Source organism: Taurulus bubalis (genome assembly GCF_910589615.1).
Source record: "Taurulus bubalis genome assembly, chromosome: 5".
Lineage (NCBI taxonomy): Eukaryota > Metazoa > Chordata > Actinopteri > Perciformes > Cottidae > Taurulus > Taurulus bubalis.
The window spans coordinates 13,737,210-13,753,111 of record NC_136593.1 but is presented as its reverse complement, the minus strand read 5'-3'; the positions used below and the strand labels follow the sequence as shown (position 1 = coordinate 13,753,111).

General features: G+C 39.2%; 3 protein-coding genes across 3 annotated transcripts; 1 reads left to right on the top strand and 2 right to left on the bottom strand.

Annotated features, from left to right (window-relative positions):
* Positions 1-2,327: 2,327 nt before the first annotated feature.
* Positions 2,328-8,315, bottom strand: frs3 (fibroblast growth factor receptor substrate 3; the record flags this gene model as incomplete). The annotated part of the gene is made up of 5 exons (XM_079217894.1): positions 2,328-3,641; positions 3,723-3,844; positions 4,914-5,075; positions 7,903-8,089; positions 8,250-8,315. The coding sequence occupies 5 exons, from the start codon at positions 8,313-8,315 to the stop codon at positions 2,328-2,330; spliced, it is 1,851 nt and encodes a 616-aa protein (XP_079074020.1).
* Positions 8,316-12,268: 3,953 nt separating this feature from the next.
* On the top strand, positions 12,269-14,055 carry tspo (translocator protein). Its single transcript, XM_079217908.1, has 4 exons — positions 12,269-12,394; positions 12,993-13,168; positions 13,275-13,413; positions 13,524-14,055. Exons 2-4 carry the CDS (start codon positions 12,996-12,998, stop codon positions 13,695-13,697), a joined length of 486 nt encoding a protein of 161 aa, XP_079074034.1. The 5' UTR covers positions 12,269-12,394; positions 12,993-12,995; the 3' UTR covers positions 13,698-14,055.
* Positions 14,056-14,526: 471 nt separating this feature from the next.
* On the bottom strand, positions 14,527-15,886 carry uqcc2 (ubiquinol-cytochrome c reductase complex assembly factor 2; the record flags this gene model as incomplete). The annotated part of the gene is made up of 4 exons (XM_079217909.1): positions 14,527-14,701; positions 14,787-14,853; positions 15,295-15,369; positions 15,749-15,886. The coding sequence occupies 4 exons, from the start codon at positions 15,884-15,886 to the stop codon at positions 14,595-14,597; spliced, it is 387 nt and encodes a 128-aa protein (XP_079074035.1). The 3' UTR covers positions 14,527-14,594.
* Positions 15,887-15,902: the final 16 nt, after the last annotated feature.

Here is a 15,902-nt window from a genome sequence, read left to right as displayed (position 1 = left end):
TGTCACACAGAAGCCAAAAAAAACCTCCATATCAGAATTTGAGAATTTGTATGTGCATCCCTTGTTGATCAACAGCTAAATGCCACTGCCATCTGTAACTCTGGAACAATTGACCATCCTACGTCAGCTGAAAATATCCCCTTGATGTGAGCGCTCAACAAAAAGATGAAAGCATCAGTGGGCCTGTGCTTCCGTTACTTCTCCTATCAGACAGCCAGTTTGTCAAGAAAGCACTGAAATTAAGTATTGGCCAAAGCAATCATTCTCTGAAATGGTACATTAAATATTTCTACTGTTCAGAAATAAATCTCAGAAGAACACAACAATGCTACTTCTATTAGCAATTAAACATATGGTAAAAGATCTGACATCGCATAGGTTCAAATACATACGGTTTCATTTTCACAAGTACCTGTAGCTTACGCGGCTACCGTTAGTATGTACATGTAGCAGCATAAAACCACCCTGGCTGTGATTATCAGACTACAAGATTACCATTCTTATATCTCGCTCCCAAATGGCTATCAATGTGGATGAGGTGGAATGTGCCGTAATCTATCCTTAAAAAGTTGGATTTTTCTAAAAAGTGTGTGTCCTAACTGTTATCACCTCATGCCTTTCTGTCCTATTGTTTTTACAAATCCTAATGGCACGTTTGATTTTATTCATCATACAGTTTGCAAATAAGTTTTGGCACTTCAAATATTAATACAGTCTTTGTTTTTTTCTTTCCTAAATGTTACGTTTTAAAATATAATCAAGCACAGTAATAACAGTAATACACCAGTCCAGTGACAATTTGAGGTGAAACTTTGGTCTCCATATTACCAACTGGATTACAAAACGCTGGTCATCAAATGGAAAATAGAAATATTACAATTTGAAATGAAAGAATTAATAAATAAATAAATAGATAAATATCTGACTACGATTGATACATAGCCCCACAAAAATCATCAAAGCATGACTTTGCGACAAACTTGATTACCCTTTAAAAACAGATCATTCACAACTGATAACTAACCAATTATAGATTCAGCACTTTTTATGTGAGGTCATAGCTTAATGCCACTATTTGAGGTTGTTGATGTCTCCATCAAAACATGCAAATAAATTCTATCTATGATGCTGACTGCGAATGTCCTGGAAATATTTGGCCCCCTGCTTTTGGTAAAAAGGACACGGTCGAACCTGCGGCTCCAGTGGAGTGGGAGTAGAGACAAAGAGCGTTTCAGTGGCCCAGGGTCAAAAGTGCAACGTGACAAGCGTAAACTGCGTGGACCTCCTGCAGGTCTGGCATGATGTGCAGGAGGTGTGATCGAAGATGATATGCTACTTTTTCATTTGCTGCATGTGGATAGGAGAGAGCAAAGCTCGTTTAATCCATGTGTGCTACTTTTACCATCATTCAGTTGAGTATACTTCTGCTAATATCACCATCTCTTCTGTATATTTAATTATTGGACTGGATGAAACCATTCCCTAAAATATGATAAAATACAATTCCATAGGATTGTGTGCAAAATGCTCTGTAGGCATATAGTAACAAATAATGGTATCTTCTACCAGTCACAATATCAGATTTAAAATGCTTGTGATGAGGTATGAATATTGGCCAGCATCTTGGAGGAACCATTAACCTTCCTTCAGGTCAAGAACTACTCTACTTCTTCTGTAGTGAGGGTCACATTTTTGACTCTCATCGTATTTGAGTAAAAAGCCACATTGATGTAGAATAACTAAATGATAGGAACAATAATATGTGCGAGTGGAGATGGGTTTATGAATAAGAATTTGCTGATGCAATGATAGCTTCCACTGAAAACAGAGGTCTCTGCTCCAAGTCATAGCCAAGAATAAAATCTCATATATATATATATATATATATATATATATATATATATATATATATATATATATATATAAATATATATATAAATATATATATCTATATATATATATATATATATATACATATATACATATATATATATATATATATATATATATATATATATATATATATATATATATATATATATATGGATATGTATAAATACCCATACATCCAGCAAATATATTTGCAGAAAACACTGCAAACACACATATCTAATAAATAACACAGAATAAAATGGCAAATTCTCTTCAGAGATTTCTCAATTCCTTTTATACGTACAGATAGGTTTCAGTAAGTTTCTAATTAGGTACCTGTACTGTATTAGTCAGCCCGACAGTTGAATGAATGAATGACAGTGAAGGGTCCAGTGTGCTAAAATGAGGATAAGCCTTCGTCTGTCTTCATCGTTCCTCTTCAGTTTGAACACCGTTTACAGAGGCAGGTCTGTGCTGTTGTGGCGAGTCTTTCTGGAAGTCCCATCATCCCTGGGCAGAGCTTTCTGCAGGTTGGACATGGCAGCGGTCTTCTTTAGGTCGATGACTGCGTAGCATTCACTGCGCCGGGGTGCCTGTGGGCCACATTTTTTGGGTGGTAGACGCTGGTGCTGTGGCTGGGTCTGGGCACCCCCGCTGCTGAGGGCTTGGCGGGGAGGTTCTCCCTCTAGGTCCACCTGGATGTAATTCAGCTGCCGGGATGGAGGCATGTGGCCGTGCTCACAGCCTCCGACCCCTGACCTCGATCGTCTGCGGAAATCAAAGCTAAATATTCGCCCCCCTCTGTCTGGCTGACAGGGCCGTGGATGCGGAGGGCAGGCGTGTCGGAGCCGGGGCTGCACCTGCTCTGTGTTGACATAGTTCTGCAGGGCATCTCTGTGGATGCCCCGACCATCCTGGTGATACCCGTTGGGTGTCCCAGGGCCCTCTGAGAACTCATATTCATCAAAGTCTTCCTCCTCTTCCTCGTATTCCTCCTCATCCTGCTCATCATCTTCCTCTTCTTGTTCGTCATCCCGCTGCAGAGCGCTGTACTCCCACACCGGCGGCAGAGAGGGCAGGTTCTCGTAGTTAAGCAGAGCTGTTCGACGATGGCCTCCAACCATGCCCCTGTCGCAGGCATAGGCCTGCGGGGGAAGAGAAGACGGGCCGAGGGCGTGTGGGTGCAGGAGGGAGTGGGTGTGACTGTCCCCAGTGCTGCTGCTGCTGCTTGAACCCACAGACTGTGAGACGCTGCTGGGACTCAGCCGCTGCTTGCGGCCACTCCTCAGCCCGTTGATGTTCTCGTAGGTGAGTTCGCCGCTCTGGCAGCTGTCCGGGTGCTCAAGGCCCGGGTGCCGATGCGCATGGTGATGGAAATGGTGATAGGAGTGAGAGTTGCAGAGGTGCATAGAGGGCTCGTCCACCTCAGTCTCTGAGCCTGTTGCTCCCTCTACTGGTTGAAGGTTGTGAGGATTGTGCCCATGCCGCTCCCTCTCTCTCTCCCTCTCCAGGAGATGGCGTTGTGCCGGAGTCGGGCCAAGCATGAATTTGACCTCCTGCGAGGACGGCTGTAAGAACACCTGAGGATCGTTATGCTCCTCCAGGGGACAGCACCGCAGGTTGGACGGGGGATTTCCTGGACCCCCGACAGGCATGGCTCCTCGTGTTGTTTCAGGGAAAGAGCCGGGCCGCACCTCAGGCAGGGAGTGTACACAGTGTCGCATAGAGAGATCCCCCTCCATACTAACAGTATTTACATAGGTGTGGGTCTGTTGGGGATAACAAAAATAGAGTCACATCGTGAACTAGCACAGATACAGTGAACTGTAAGTAACATGAATCAGTCTTACCTGGTCCTCCAAACCCATGAGGCTATGCCCATGATCATCAGCAAGAGAGGGTTGGGAGGAGTCTCCTCTGATTGGATAACCAGGGTATCCATTGGGAAAAGCCTGGACAGGGAACGCCGGAGCTGCAAACACACATTTGTATGACAATATGAAGACACAGAAAAATGAAATGCAAGACGGCTCTTTGATCTGGTGGCTCGACAAACGTGCTCAGAGAACCCAGAGAATATTATTTGAATAGTGAATATGAATAGTATCAACTATCAAGCTTTTATAGTAAAAAGATGTTGTCTTGAAGAAGTCTTCCAATCAATGTATTTTGTCATCTACACTCCAGTTATTTTGTTCTCATGTTTGAATTACTCAATTTATTGTAATTTCATGAAGCATTATTCAAATGTTTTTGTTTTATAATTGTAGTCAAACCCTGACATAGTTAAACAGATGAATTGTGGCTACAGAAAGGTGAAAATAAAAACAAGTCTCTCAAATGAAATAATAGAGGGTGTTTAAATATTTCCAACCATCATCAGGTTGGTCAAAAATGCCAAGTGGCATCATTCATTCATTAACTTATTACTTAAAAGATTAGCATGGAAAACAGATTTCCATGCTAATCTTTTAACTGAAAAAATATTTTATTGCATTAACAATAATGATCAGGTTCTCTGAAGAAATACAATAAATAGTTCTGACATAACCGATGTAATTGCAAATGACATCAGTCTAATAATTCTAACCCAACTGTTCACACGCTTTACTTTGTTTTTGGTCTTAAGACTCTATTTAGATGCTCTAAACGTAACGGATCACATCAGTATAGCTTCTTTTATAAATAAAATCGGAATTTTATACTGTACCGGATACGATTCAACTTAATATTAATTTTAAATAGGTGAGCTTTGAGCCACAATCTTTCAGCTACAAGAGGCATAATAGCAACGTTTCACCTAACTAGCCATATGAAGGGTCTCCGCTTTACTTGGTGTATTTGGATAACTTTGTACCTGTGACTCAGAGTATATTAATAACTCAAAAAATCTTCTAAAATTACTGCTCTATTGCTGCATGCAAGTTCTACAATTAATCGCAACTGTATAATTAGCTTGTGTGTGTGTGTGTGTGTGTGTGTGTGTGTGTGTGTGTGTGTGTGTGTGTGTGTGTGTGTGTGTGTGTGTGTGAGTGACTCACTGTTGGGAGTCTGTGGTGTGCGAGCCATTTCCATCTCTGGTGTGTGACCACTGCGACTCATCATCATCGACTCTTCCACCACGTTGATGCTGTTGCATTGCATCAGCTCCTGAAGCAGATTGAAGATCTCTTCTGCCCGGGAACACTTGAATGCAAAGATTCCTAATCAAACCGACAAATTAACAACATTGTTAGTCACACGTAGCTATGAAGAGACACAGAACACCCTGGCTGAAGGATAGAAGTTACATCATAGTTACATAAATACTTTTTTAAATGCTGATAACACACACTGAAAAAAATGACTTTTTGGCCATGTACTGTAATTATTACCTTGATTATATGTGTAAATTCTACAATAAATTATTATTTCAGTCCTTTTACTTTAAAAGGTATTCTTTTATTTAATGTGTTACTTTGTGTTTGTTAGTAATTATGAATCCTTATTTTGATAAGTAAATGTGATCATTCACACCAAGTAATATTAACTAAACTACTGGATTGACTGTACAACCTGACACAACAAAGTAAAATGTACTTGGGGGTTACAAGTAAACCTGGCAACTAGGGCTGGGCGGTGGCCAAACATTCATATCACAGTATTGTATATGATTCTGGCGGTTTCACGGTATATCACAGTATTTTTTTCGAATAAAAACACTCTTCCTGCGATGTGAAAGTGGGCGAACTGTACCCAGCATGCAATTCGGCAGTGTAATTTTATAAATGTACAATTATTAGTGTTACAAATTGTTTATGTGTCACAAACTGTTGTGTCGTGATGTTTTACCCTGTTATTTGAGTGCTACTTGTGGGTTATTAATTGTTGTTATAAAGTTAGAAACCTTGACTCAACACAGTTTCAATACACGTAATACAAGTAGCTCTGACCGCACTTGCAGAGGTGAGCCGTGAAAAATATGTTTTGCTTCCTGCACAAGAGCAACAACTGCTGTTACCATGTACTAGAGTCAATAAACGTCAAAAAATAAAAAAAACTGTTGTTATGGCTATATGATGGTATATGACGGTATATGAAATCTATATATATAAAGATTACTATCAAATGCTGAGTAAAGATTACGATCAAAGACTGAGTAAATATTACTATCAAATGCTGAGTAAATGTTATGTCTCAGGAAGTAATTTTCAAGTGAAATTTACTTGACCATTTCGGATGAAAACACATTGTTATTAGCAAGTAAACTTAACTTAAAAATTGTCGGAGTGAAAAGTACTTAGAATTTCTGTGTGGAAATTGCTTTTTTTTTAAGTAAATGATACTTCACATTTTTTTCAGTGCACCATATCAATAAATAGTCATCGGAAAATGTCACTTTCTTTACAAAGTCATATTTAGTCTTTCTACCCCTTGAAAAAAGGTTTAACATCTTAACATCTCGTGCTGGTTACAAGCACACATGGGTTGCCTCCACTCACTTTTTTGGGGCCTCTGAGCTCTTGGGCCCCTAGACCCGGTAGGCCCGTTTGGCAATCCACCCATGCTCCTCTCCAGTAACACCACATGGGTAAACACAAGCGATGTGTGACACAAATAAAATGTACCATCCTTCCTATTTCCCTTTTCCGTGTTAAAGGAGCCAGTATATTCCGTTAGAACTGATTATTGGATGGTTGAACAGCTTGGAAAAACCTTTCATCCGACAACTTTGCATTAAGGGGGATGTGTGCGACCATTTCTGTAGTTTTCTGGAAAATGAAAATCCGATACTCTTGACACAAGTCTTACCTTCAACAAAGCCAACGGTCGAGTACAACATTAGGAATGTCCTCCAGGAGGGACGGTCGGAAAATGTGCAATGTTATCTTCGTTTGATTTCCGACGTAGTTGGACAAGTAGTTTTTATTACCCGAGTATAACCCAACCTAGTAAAGTGTGACAGGAATAAGACCTAACACTTTAAAATTTGTTTGTATATTTTTAACTTCTGGGTCTGTGGTTAACACAAGCTTAAGATTTAATAACGTCTTGTTCGACGATATATACAATACATCAGTAAATACCCTTCAACAGAATGTTTGAGCTTTTACATTTCTTAAAGGAAGTTGGTAACAAGTGAGAGCCAAACTTTACTTCGCATTTACAACCTTGTTTTGTAAACTCGTGCTCATGCGACCGTATATAGTTTGTTTATAGCCGAACGTTGGCTTTTTACTTCTGCCAATTGTATTCACGCTACAAAAATACATCATCCCTGCAGCACTCTGTTGTACACAAAAGCCCACTTTGTGCTCCTGTGGGTCAACGTTGCAGAACTCAAGGTAAAAGTTGTCAAACGGGACGAGAGAGTCCATCAGGCTTTTGATCGGGATGTTGTGAGACACTGTGATGCTGTGTCACTTATCTTTCACTATGGCACCAAATGCTCACTTTGGGTCGGGCCATTATCAAGCGGATATTGTGTAGTCTGAATACAACACAAGCCGTTTTCCCAGCAGTTATTTTGATTTGTCACAGTTGGAAAAGCACAGGTCTAACTACCAACAATAGTTCTCTGTTCTATTAAAGTGTCCCCGTAAGTCAGGACATTGTGCCGTAGCTATATGGAATTCAGCAAACATCAATTTTAATATTCACTCCTGCTTTTCCTACTGTGACATATTGAAATATTTTCAGTAAAAAAAAGATCGGTTAGCACCTTACAAATGGTTAAAATAATTCATGTAACTAGAAAATAGAAAACCTCATCATCATGACCACGGCTGGGCAATCTATTCTGGCATATTGATATTGTGAGACTAGATATCATCTTAGACTTTCGATATCGTAATGTAGTAAGTGTAGTTTTTATCCTAGTTTTAAAGGCTGCATTACATACAGTACAGTGATTTTTTATTTTATGAACTTAACTGTTGTAGCTGTTCTATTATTTGGTATTTGGTCAAAAATGCTATCATATTTGATTGTCTCCATATTGCCCAGCTCTAATCATGACTCTGGCACTGAAGCAGAGAAACGGTTGCTTACCCTGCCCAGTCTGACAGCGACGACCGCTCTCAAAAGAAAACAGGTTGGAGTCGTAGCCGTAGCGGCGCAGACAAAGATACGGCCACCGGATGGCGTCTCTCTTACGCGTGTGAAGAATGAGCTCGGTCTGGGTGAGCTCCATGATCCCAGAGCCCAGCTCATTGCCCTCATCATCCACATTGGTGACCTAGGACAGAGAGAAGAGATATATTACATGGAGAGAAGGAATTTTAAGTGCAGATTATGGCAATACACTGTCAAATATGTTAGTGGGGATATACAGGTGATTATCAGCCTGAAGATCCAAATAAATCTGTTCAATTTAAAGTAATTGTGGGATTATTTACCTTAAATTTGGTGAGATGGTTGTCTCGGATGGGGTCTCTGTACAGACAACTCCAACAGCTCCCCATAGCTTCAGCAGGCCGGCTGAAACCTGTCATGGAAGCAAACCTCATCACCCACTGCCAGTAACAATATCAGCAATTTAATCAGAATCAGAATCATTTATTTGCCAGGTATGTTACACATACAAGGAATTTGTCTTGGCGGGTGGTGCATACATTAGACAAACAACAACAATCAACATTTACAATAGAATATTAAATATTAAATAAAGTGCACAGATAAAGTGCACAGACAAACAGATAACAGTACTGTAAACAACAGTAATGTAAACAAGTGTAATGCCAGTTATTCAACTCAGACAACACAACACTGACCATCCAACTTCAAGGAACAGGCACACACAAACTTCTTACTCAGTCCAGGCCATCAGCGTAAAGGGATTCACGTATCAATCCCAGGATCTTCGACTGGGCATCGTCGTCACAAGCCAGTTAGTTTGTTGGACTGACATCTTCAAGAGAAGCATCATGTTCCCCCCCCTGTAACCGTCAACAACATTTAGGTTTAGAACTTTTGATACAAGCAAGACTCAAATACAATGTTTAGCAGAAATATATGTGGACTGAACCTGCTCCATGTGATCTTTATTGTCATCTCTCTATTATTCAATATCTACATAAAATGTCAAAAAAAACATCACATTTAAAATCATGAGTTTCTCCCCATCTGTCAAAATTATGAAATACACCCCATAACTAATTAATAGAGTTAATGTCTTCATTCTCTGATAACGACTGTGAGATGTGGTTAAAAGGAGAGATGCACCGATTCCATAGCACCAATTCTGACGTTACCTGGCATAAATTGTGTTTCTTTTCTATTTTATTCTGAAATTAATCATTGTATTTTTACATTCACAGTGGGCTGCTGTCTTAGATTAAGTCCCACAATATGTTGCTGTCAATAATAATAATTATGAGCACTGGTTTTGGCCAATAACCCGAGCTGAAAACTATGCTTTTTTCTTCCACTAAAGTTTCCTGTAAAGTTATGGCTGGAAATCACAAAATGTGCTTCTTTAAATCAGGAATGAAAAAACACTGTATTATCTCTACAAATATTCTCAAACAATGTTACACATATGTCCTTTGAGCTCTTGACAAAAACACACAGCAACATCAACTGTTTGTTTTTTGTGCTCACATCTGCTCCTGTGATTTCTGCTCCTTGTCACCCTCACATAGCCGATTTCAGATCAACACCGCCGCATTATGTGTACTCTAACCTGGGCCTCCACATCTGACTGGAGATGCCAGGCTGGACTTCCACACCACCAATTCACGGCTACCTTGAGTCAATGTAAAAATAAAAATAAACACACAAAAAACGAAGAGCTAAGCTACTTTATAGACACTTGCCATACAGCCTACTGCTTGAATGGGCTTCCCCTCCACCTGGGCTATTTACAGCAAGAAAATCACAGCATTTTGCTCAATTAGCCAAACCGACGCAGAGCTCCCAAAACAAGCCGCCAGCGAGGCTTCATCTGCCGCGTCGGTGTGCAGAGACTCCGGCTCGGACACCGGGGATCCAGCACACTGACTCTAAACGCACCACGATACGGTTCAATGACCATTTGTTCTCATTGGTGAGAGGATACAATAGCGTGAACACATAGCAGTCAGGACGGCAGCGATGGTTTGCTACTCACATGTCTGGCACGGATTTTTTGTATTTATAAATATATATATATATATTTATATATATATATATATATATATATTTATATATATATATATATTTATATATATATATATTAGCCCTAATGCGAAATAAGCATTGAGACTGCAATTAGTTGTCGGCGGCTGCTGCTGTGGCTTGATGCGGCATGTGGCTCTTGCACGGCTCAGAGAGGCGGATAAAAGATGCAGTGAGAGCAGTAAAAATGTTGTTATTTTTTCCTCCTTTTACGCCCCCCTACTGCAGCACGGGCCTCTGCCTGTATGACATTTCCCAAGCAGCTGGGGTGAGAGTTCACCGCCAGACAACGAGGCTGAGAGGAGCGACAAGAAGGTAAGAAACGCTGGAGGACCACAGAGGAAAGGTGCGTCTGGCGACGGATGGGGAGGAGGGGTGAACAAATCAAACAACTGCACTGGGAAGAGAGAGTATCTCTGCCCGTGAGTTTACTGTACATATTCCCCTCATAACTTTTTCTTTTTATGTAATGTTTTTTTTCCCCAGCGTATTATTAAAGCCATCCTAAACTCAAACCAACTTATCTTTGACTTTCACTGTGTTTGATGCAAAAAGGCTGTTTTCACATTCTTCTTCTCCGTAATCATTGAAAGGAATAGTTTGATATTGTATGCTAATTTTTTTTTGTCGGAGCTGGATGAGACGATTTATTCCACTTTTATGTAATATGAGGCAACAGCCAGCAGGTGGTTCGTGTATGTTAACGAAGTGGTTCTCAACCTTTTTTGAGTGATTCCCTGTGAAATAGTTTTTTAGCCAGGCCTAACCAGAACATAACATTTTTGGTTGGAAAAAGATGTAATGCACAGTACTGTGCCATCAAGGTATGATTGAATATAAAATATGTACAATTCAGTTCATGAACTTACACTTATATTTTATTTAATATTTATTAAATTACTATTTTTAAAGGATTTTTGAATGGATGCTAATTTAATCTCACGTACCCCCTGGAGTGCCTCCACACATCCCCTTTTGAGAACCACTTGGTTAACGTAACAACTGGAAACAGTGGGATACAGGCAGCCTGGCCTTTGGTACAATTTTAAGGGAGGCCTTCTCGTACTTTACTTGAGTATTTCCATTTTCTGCTATACTTTATACTCCTGCTCGACCATTTATTTAATAATTTAAGTTGTTACTTTGCAGATGAAGATTAATAATACAAAAATAGTATCAACTAATATTTACGGCGCATGACATTTGATAAAGATAAGACTACATTGATCCCTTGGTCAAATTTAAAAAGACATCTACCCAGCATTATATAATAATAAAAATAAGCCGAAACAAGCTGAAACGTTAAAGGGATGTATGCATCACATTCTAGTCAATAATATATTATTCAATCAGACATTCTGAAATTAGCTGTTCTGTAAGAAGTTTTACTTTTGGTAGCCTAATTTAGGTATATTTCAATGCTAATACTTCTGAAATGTCTCTAATTATAGATTTATAGTACTACCTTTAGGCGTCTTAAGTAAAAGAGCTGAGTACTTCTTCCACCACATGTCTAAAGGAAACAAAATCCACCTGACAACACCTCTAAAGCTCACCAACTAACACATTATATCTCGTTTGTTTAATCCGACCTGTCACCGAAATTGCAAAACAACAATTTGCCTGTTTTACAAGAGGTTGATGTGCTAGTTTATAGGCCGACTTCTACTTTACTTCAGAGGGAAATATTAACCATCCACTACATACTTAGACACTATTACTTTATAATGTTACCCATTTGACTAAGTATCTAACATTGGCTCCACATTCACAACTAAACATCAAAATGCTTTTGTTGGTGATAAAACAGAATAATATGCTATAACGTGTTTTTCAAGTTTTACTAGCCATAAGAATATTTAAGTTAGCTTCCCGTACAAACTGAACTCACATAGGAACAAAAGCAAAATATGAGAGGTACTACGGGCAACTATCTTGATGTTTTTTTAATCTCTGCTACTGCCTATTCAGTCACGAATGCTGTTATGCGAGTTTTGGAGTGAGCAACAGGGAAATATGTAACAGCAGGGCGACCAGGAAGTCAGGTAGTGATGTGTGACCTTTGGACCTTTTTAATGCACTACGGTAGCGGGCGTTATAACACATAATTATTTGGCTGGCTACCAACCCGTATGTGCTCTTTTGAGTTTGTCCTCGCGACCAATCAGTCGGTACCCAGGCTGCGACGTCACATGTTTGTCTGTGTTTGTGCGCATGTGCGTGTGTGTGTGTGTGTGTGAGCGTTAGCATGGGGAGTGTCTGTTACTAACCACCCTGATAAGGCAGCCCTGCCCGTTCAGCAAACTAACATCAGTCTTGGTGGAGCATTAGTTATTTCGACAAAACAATATACAATATATACAATATACTGACAACTGACTGAGGGGTGAGTGTTGCAGTCTATAATCCAACAGTTACGTTACTGTCAATATAACAGCTGTAAATGTATCTTTACCTGTAACTTTGCGCGATTGAAACATTGACTGAGCTAGTGTCGTTCAGTGCTTTCCTTCCTCATAATAAATAATAGTAAGAAAATAGTGATACACTTTGGCTTAAAACTAGCATGCTTTGTTTTTGTAATAAAACGTATTTTGTAACTTATTATTATGTAGACTGCGGTTGGCCAAACAACCATACTTGTTCATTCTTTTCTAAATGTTCTAAATCTAGCTTCATGACTGTATGTTGTATACCTGCATTAGCCAACAGCCATACATTCTGTGTAGCATACTTAAATTAAATGATATTTCAGTGATTTTTTTTTAAGTCAGTCTGCATGCACTAATAACTGACACATATGAATTGGTGGTCCCTAGTGTTGAATAATTATCAACTGACTGACTTTAACTTTCCTTATTGTCCTGTTCCTTATAATGAATTATTATGATCAATGTAGAGTCACATATTTCAATACTCAGCACTACACAGTATTGGGATTTGCAGCCCAAGCAGAGGTTGCTATCATGTTGCTCTTATCACAGAACATGTGGCTGCCCATGCTTGGAATGACGGCCCTACCACACGTAGGAGGGCTCTTCGGTGGTTTAATCACACGCAAAGAGGTGAAGACCTGGTACCCAACCATAAAGAAACCATCATGGCGTCCACCAAATGCAGCATTCCCAGTAGTTTGGACCTGTCTGTATACAGGAATGGGGTACGCATCATCGTGACTTGCTCATGCAGGCTCAGATCTACAACTGCTGTTTTTTATTCAGTGAAGCAACCTCCTCGTCTAACATATTTTGTATGTTGTTATGCAGGTATGGTTCCTACCTGGTGTGGAAAGAGCTGGGAGGTTTTACTGCAGATGCTAGGGTTCCACTGGGACTTTATGGACTGCAGCTATCTCTAAACTGGGCATGGACTCCTATCTTCTTTGGTGCACACAAGCTGAAACTGGTATGTTTCACACAAACTGTATTTAAACTGGGATACCAGTTTATGAAGGAGGACAGTTTAATATCCTACATCCACATGTCTATTTAACACCCTCTCATTGCCCAATTTAGGCGCTCATGGAAATTGTGCTTCTTACTGGTACTGTTGGAGCCACCATGGTGTCTTGGTATCCCATCAGCCAAACTGCCACGCTGCTGATGGCGCCCTACCTGACCTGGCTGTGCCTTGCCACCGCTCTCAACTACTGCATATGGAGAGACAACCGTGAGGAGAAAGAAGAGTAGGAGACAAATAGTGTTGACTTAGTATGTCTAGCAGACTTGTTTGTTTAGTCATCTGCACCATATTAGGGAAGGTGAGACAACCTGCCTCTGATCTGTCATTGATTTGTAACCCAAATTCAATTGATCCCTGCTAAAAAAAAAAAAAAAAGTGCATTAATTCAAAAACCTAACTAATTTGCCAGTAAATCATTTGTTTGTTTTTCAGTATCTATTATTGACACAAAAGCCATATTGATCACATTGAAGTGAATGAGAAAAACCTTCTCCTATGGATGTATAAATCAAATTCTTGTTGTGTATTTGAGTGTAAAACTGCAAGAGTTGTGTGTTTATAGTAAACATAAAGATTTCTATCCAATTAATCACTATTGAATCCATTCCTTACGTCACAGCAGGTGTACACATTTTACAATAAAAAAGATATCAGATCACTAGTTGGTATTTACCGACATTAAATGTACCAGTTATTTTTTCCTTTTAGTTCATTCTGTAGCGTGTGTGAAATAATTAAAATATTCAAGGACATCTTATGTTAGAATTTATATTTAAAAAGGCCCCAAAACTAAAAATATTTTGTTCTTGGCTCACAGCTGAAAGTTTAACCACATTTATTTAAAATATGGCACACAGTCGTTTGACAATCTCACTAACAAACCGAATGAACAAAACCTTGTGGAGGTAGATTTAATTTCATCTGGAAATTAAAATCTGGAAAGTATTTTTAGTCAAATCTATATTAATGTGGGGACTTCCTTTCCTATCACCCTTTACATTGTTGTGTTTTGATTCCTCAAAAGCTAGAAATGATACAGGTAACAAGCACTTTTAAGTTAACAACAATAAGCTTTAATTCTATACATGTAATGAGAAAAAAAAGAAAAGAGTGAGAGAGAAAAGTTATTTTTCAGGGGCTTTCTCTGGAACGTCTTCTGGTGATTTGGAGAATCTCTCCATTAACGTCTTCCACAAACCCTTTTTTTCCTCGTCCATCTGCTGCACATTTCCTGTGCAATGAAAATAAAGTTCACTGTAACAAAAGTGTGTTGAAAAAATAGTCATACACATAATTGTGATAATGTGGGTCCATACCTGACAAAAGCAATTTACACTCTTCCACTGTAACTCCAGTAAAGCTGGTGTCTCTTATGCGAGGGAACTGTGAACAGATACAGAGACGTGTTTGTATTAACATGTCTTTTCATACCTTTATCACTTCTAACAGCTTAGTGAATACATTGTGTTGAGGAGTACTTGATGCAAATACTCTTAACTGAGGCACTTTTGTGACAACAAAGTAATGAGACCATTGCACATCCTATACAATTATTGTAATATCATCATCATATAATTAATGCTAAAAAGTAAGGCTCACAAGGTTTTCTTTAGTCTTGAACATGACAGATAAGTTATTTCTGGGGAGAGTTGTATTGTAAGGATCCATCTTTCATCTGTTGCATTTAAAAGATAAAATGGGCCCACCAAATAATGTCCTCCATTATTTTTTTAAGCAACAAAGTAATTCAATAAATGATCTCTAATGAGTAGCTGTAGCAGATACAGAAGCACACAAGATATACAAGTAATAAACTGTACTTACTCGTTGTCTGTAGAAATTATCATTAATGCGGACCAAACTTTCATACATCTGGTCACACTTCTCTGGATCCGAGATCTGATGGGAAACATACAATATACATATAACATATATATACATGAACTATACCATAGACAGATTCCATGAAAAAAATACAACTTCAGATATTTTACTGACACTTTATAAGAGAACAATATTAGAAAAATGCAAAAACATTTTTAAAAATGTGTTGTTTTTGGTTTACTGTACTGTAAACTGTTTTATGTTTAATATATTGACGTCAAAGATCATCATATTCTACAAATATAATAAAAAAAGGTACAAACTGTTGATTATATTATTGATTACAAAAAGGCGTCACAGGTATTGATCAACACCAAGGTCGACGGCAGTTAGCCCATTACCACGGTTCTTCACTTAGCTTAGCTCGGTGTGTTGTGTACCGTAAAAGAGCTACCTGTGTGTTTTCCCCCTCACGGAAGGCTGAGGCTACTCTCTGTCGCAGAAACGTTCCCAGATCCCGGGCTTTCTTGGCCTCGTCCCGGGGCCATTCTTCACACAACTTCAGGAACCGACGGTACCTGGTGGCAGACATCTTTGGACATGTAATG

Excerpts from the sequence above, each read along its gene's own strand:
- tspo (XM_079217908.1), top strand. The coding sequence starts at position 12,996 with ATGTGGCTGCCCATGCTTGGAATGACGGCCCTACCACACGTAGGAGGG. Across the intron at positions 13,169-13,274 it reads TGTCTGTATACAGGAATGGG|GTATGGTTCCTACCTGGTGT; the intron begins GTACGCATCATC and ends GTTGTTATGCAG. Across the intron at positions 13,414-13,523 it reads GTGCACACAAGCTGAAACTG|GCGCTCATGGAAATTGTGCT; the intron begins GTATGTTTCACA and ends TGCCCAATTTAG.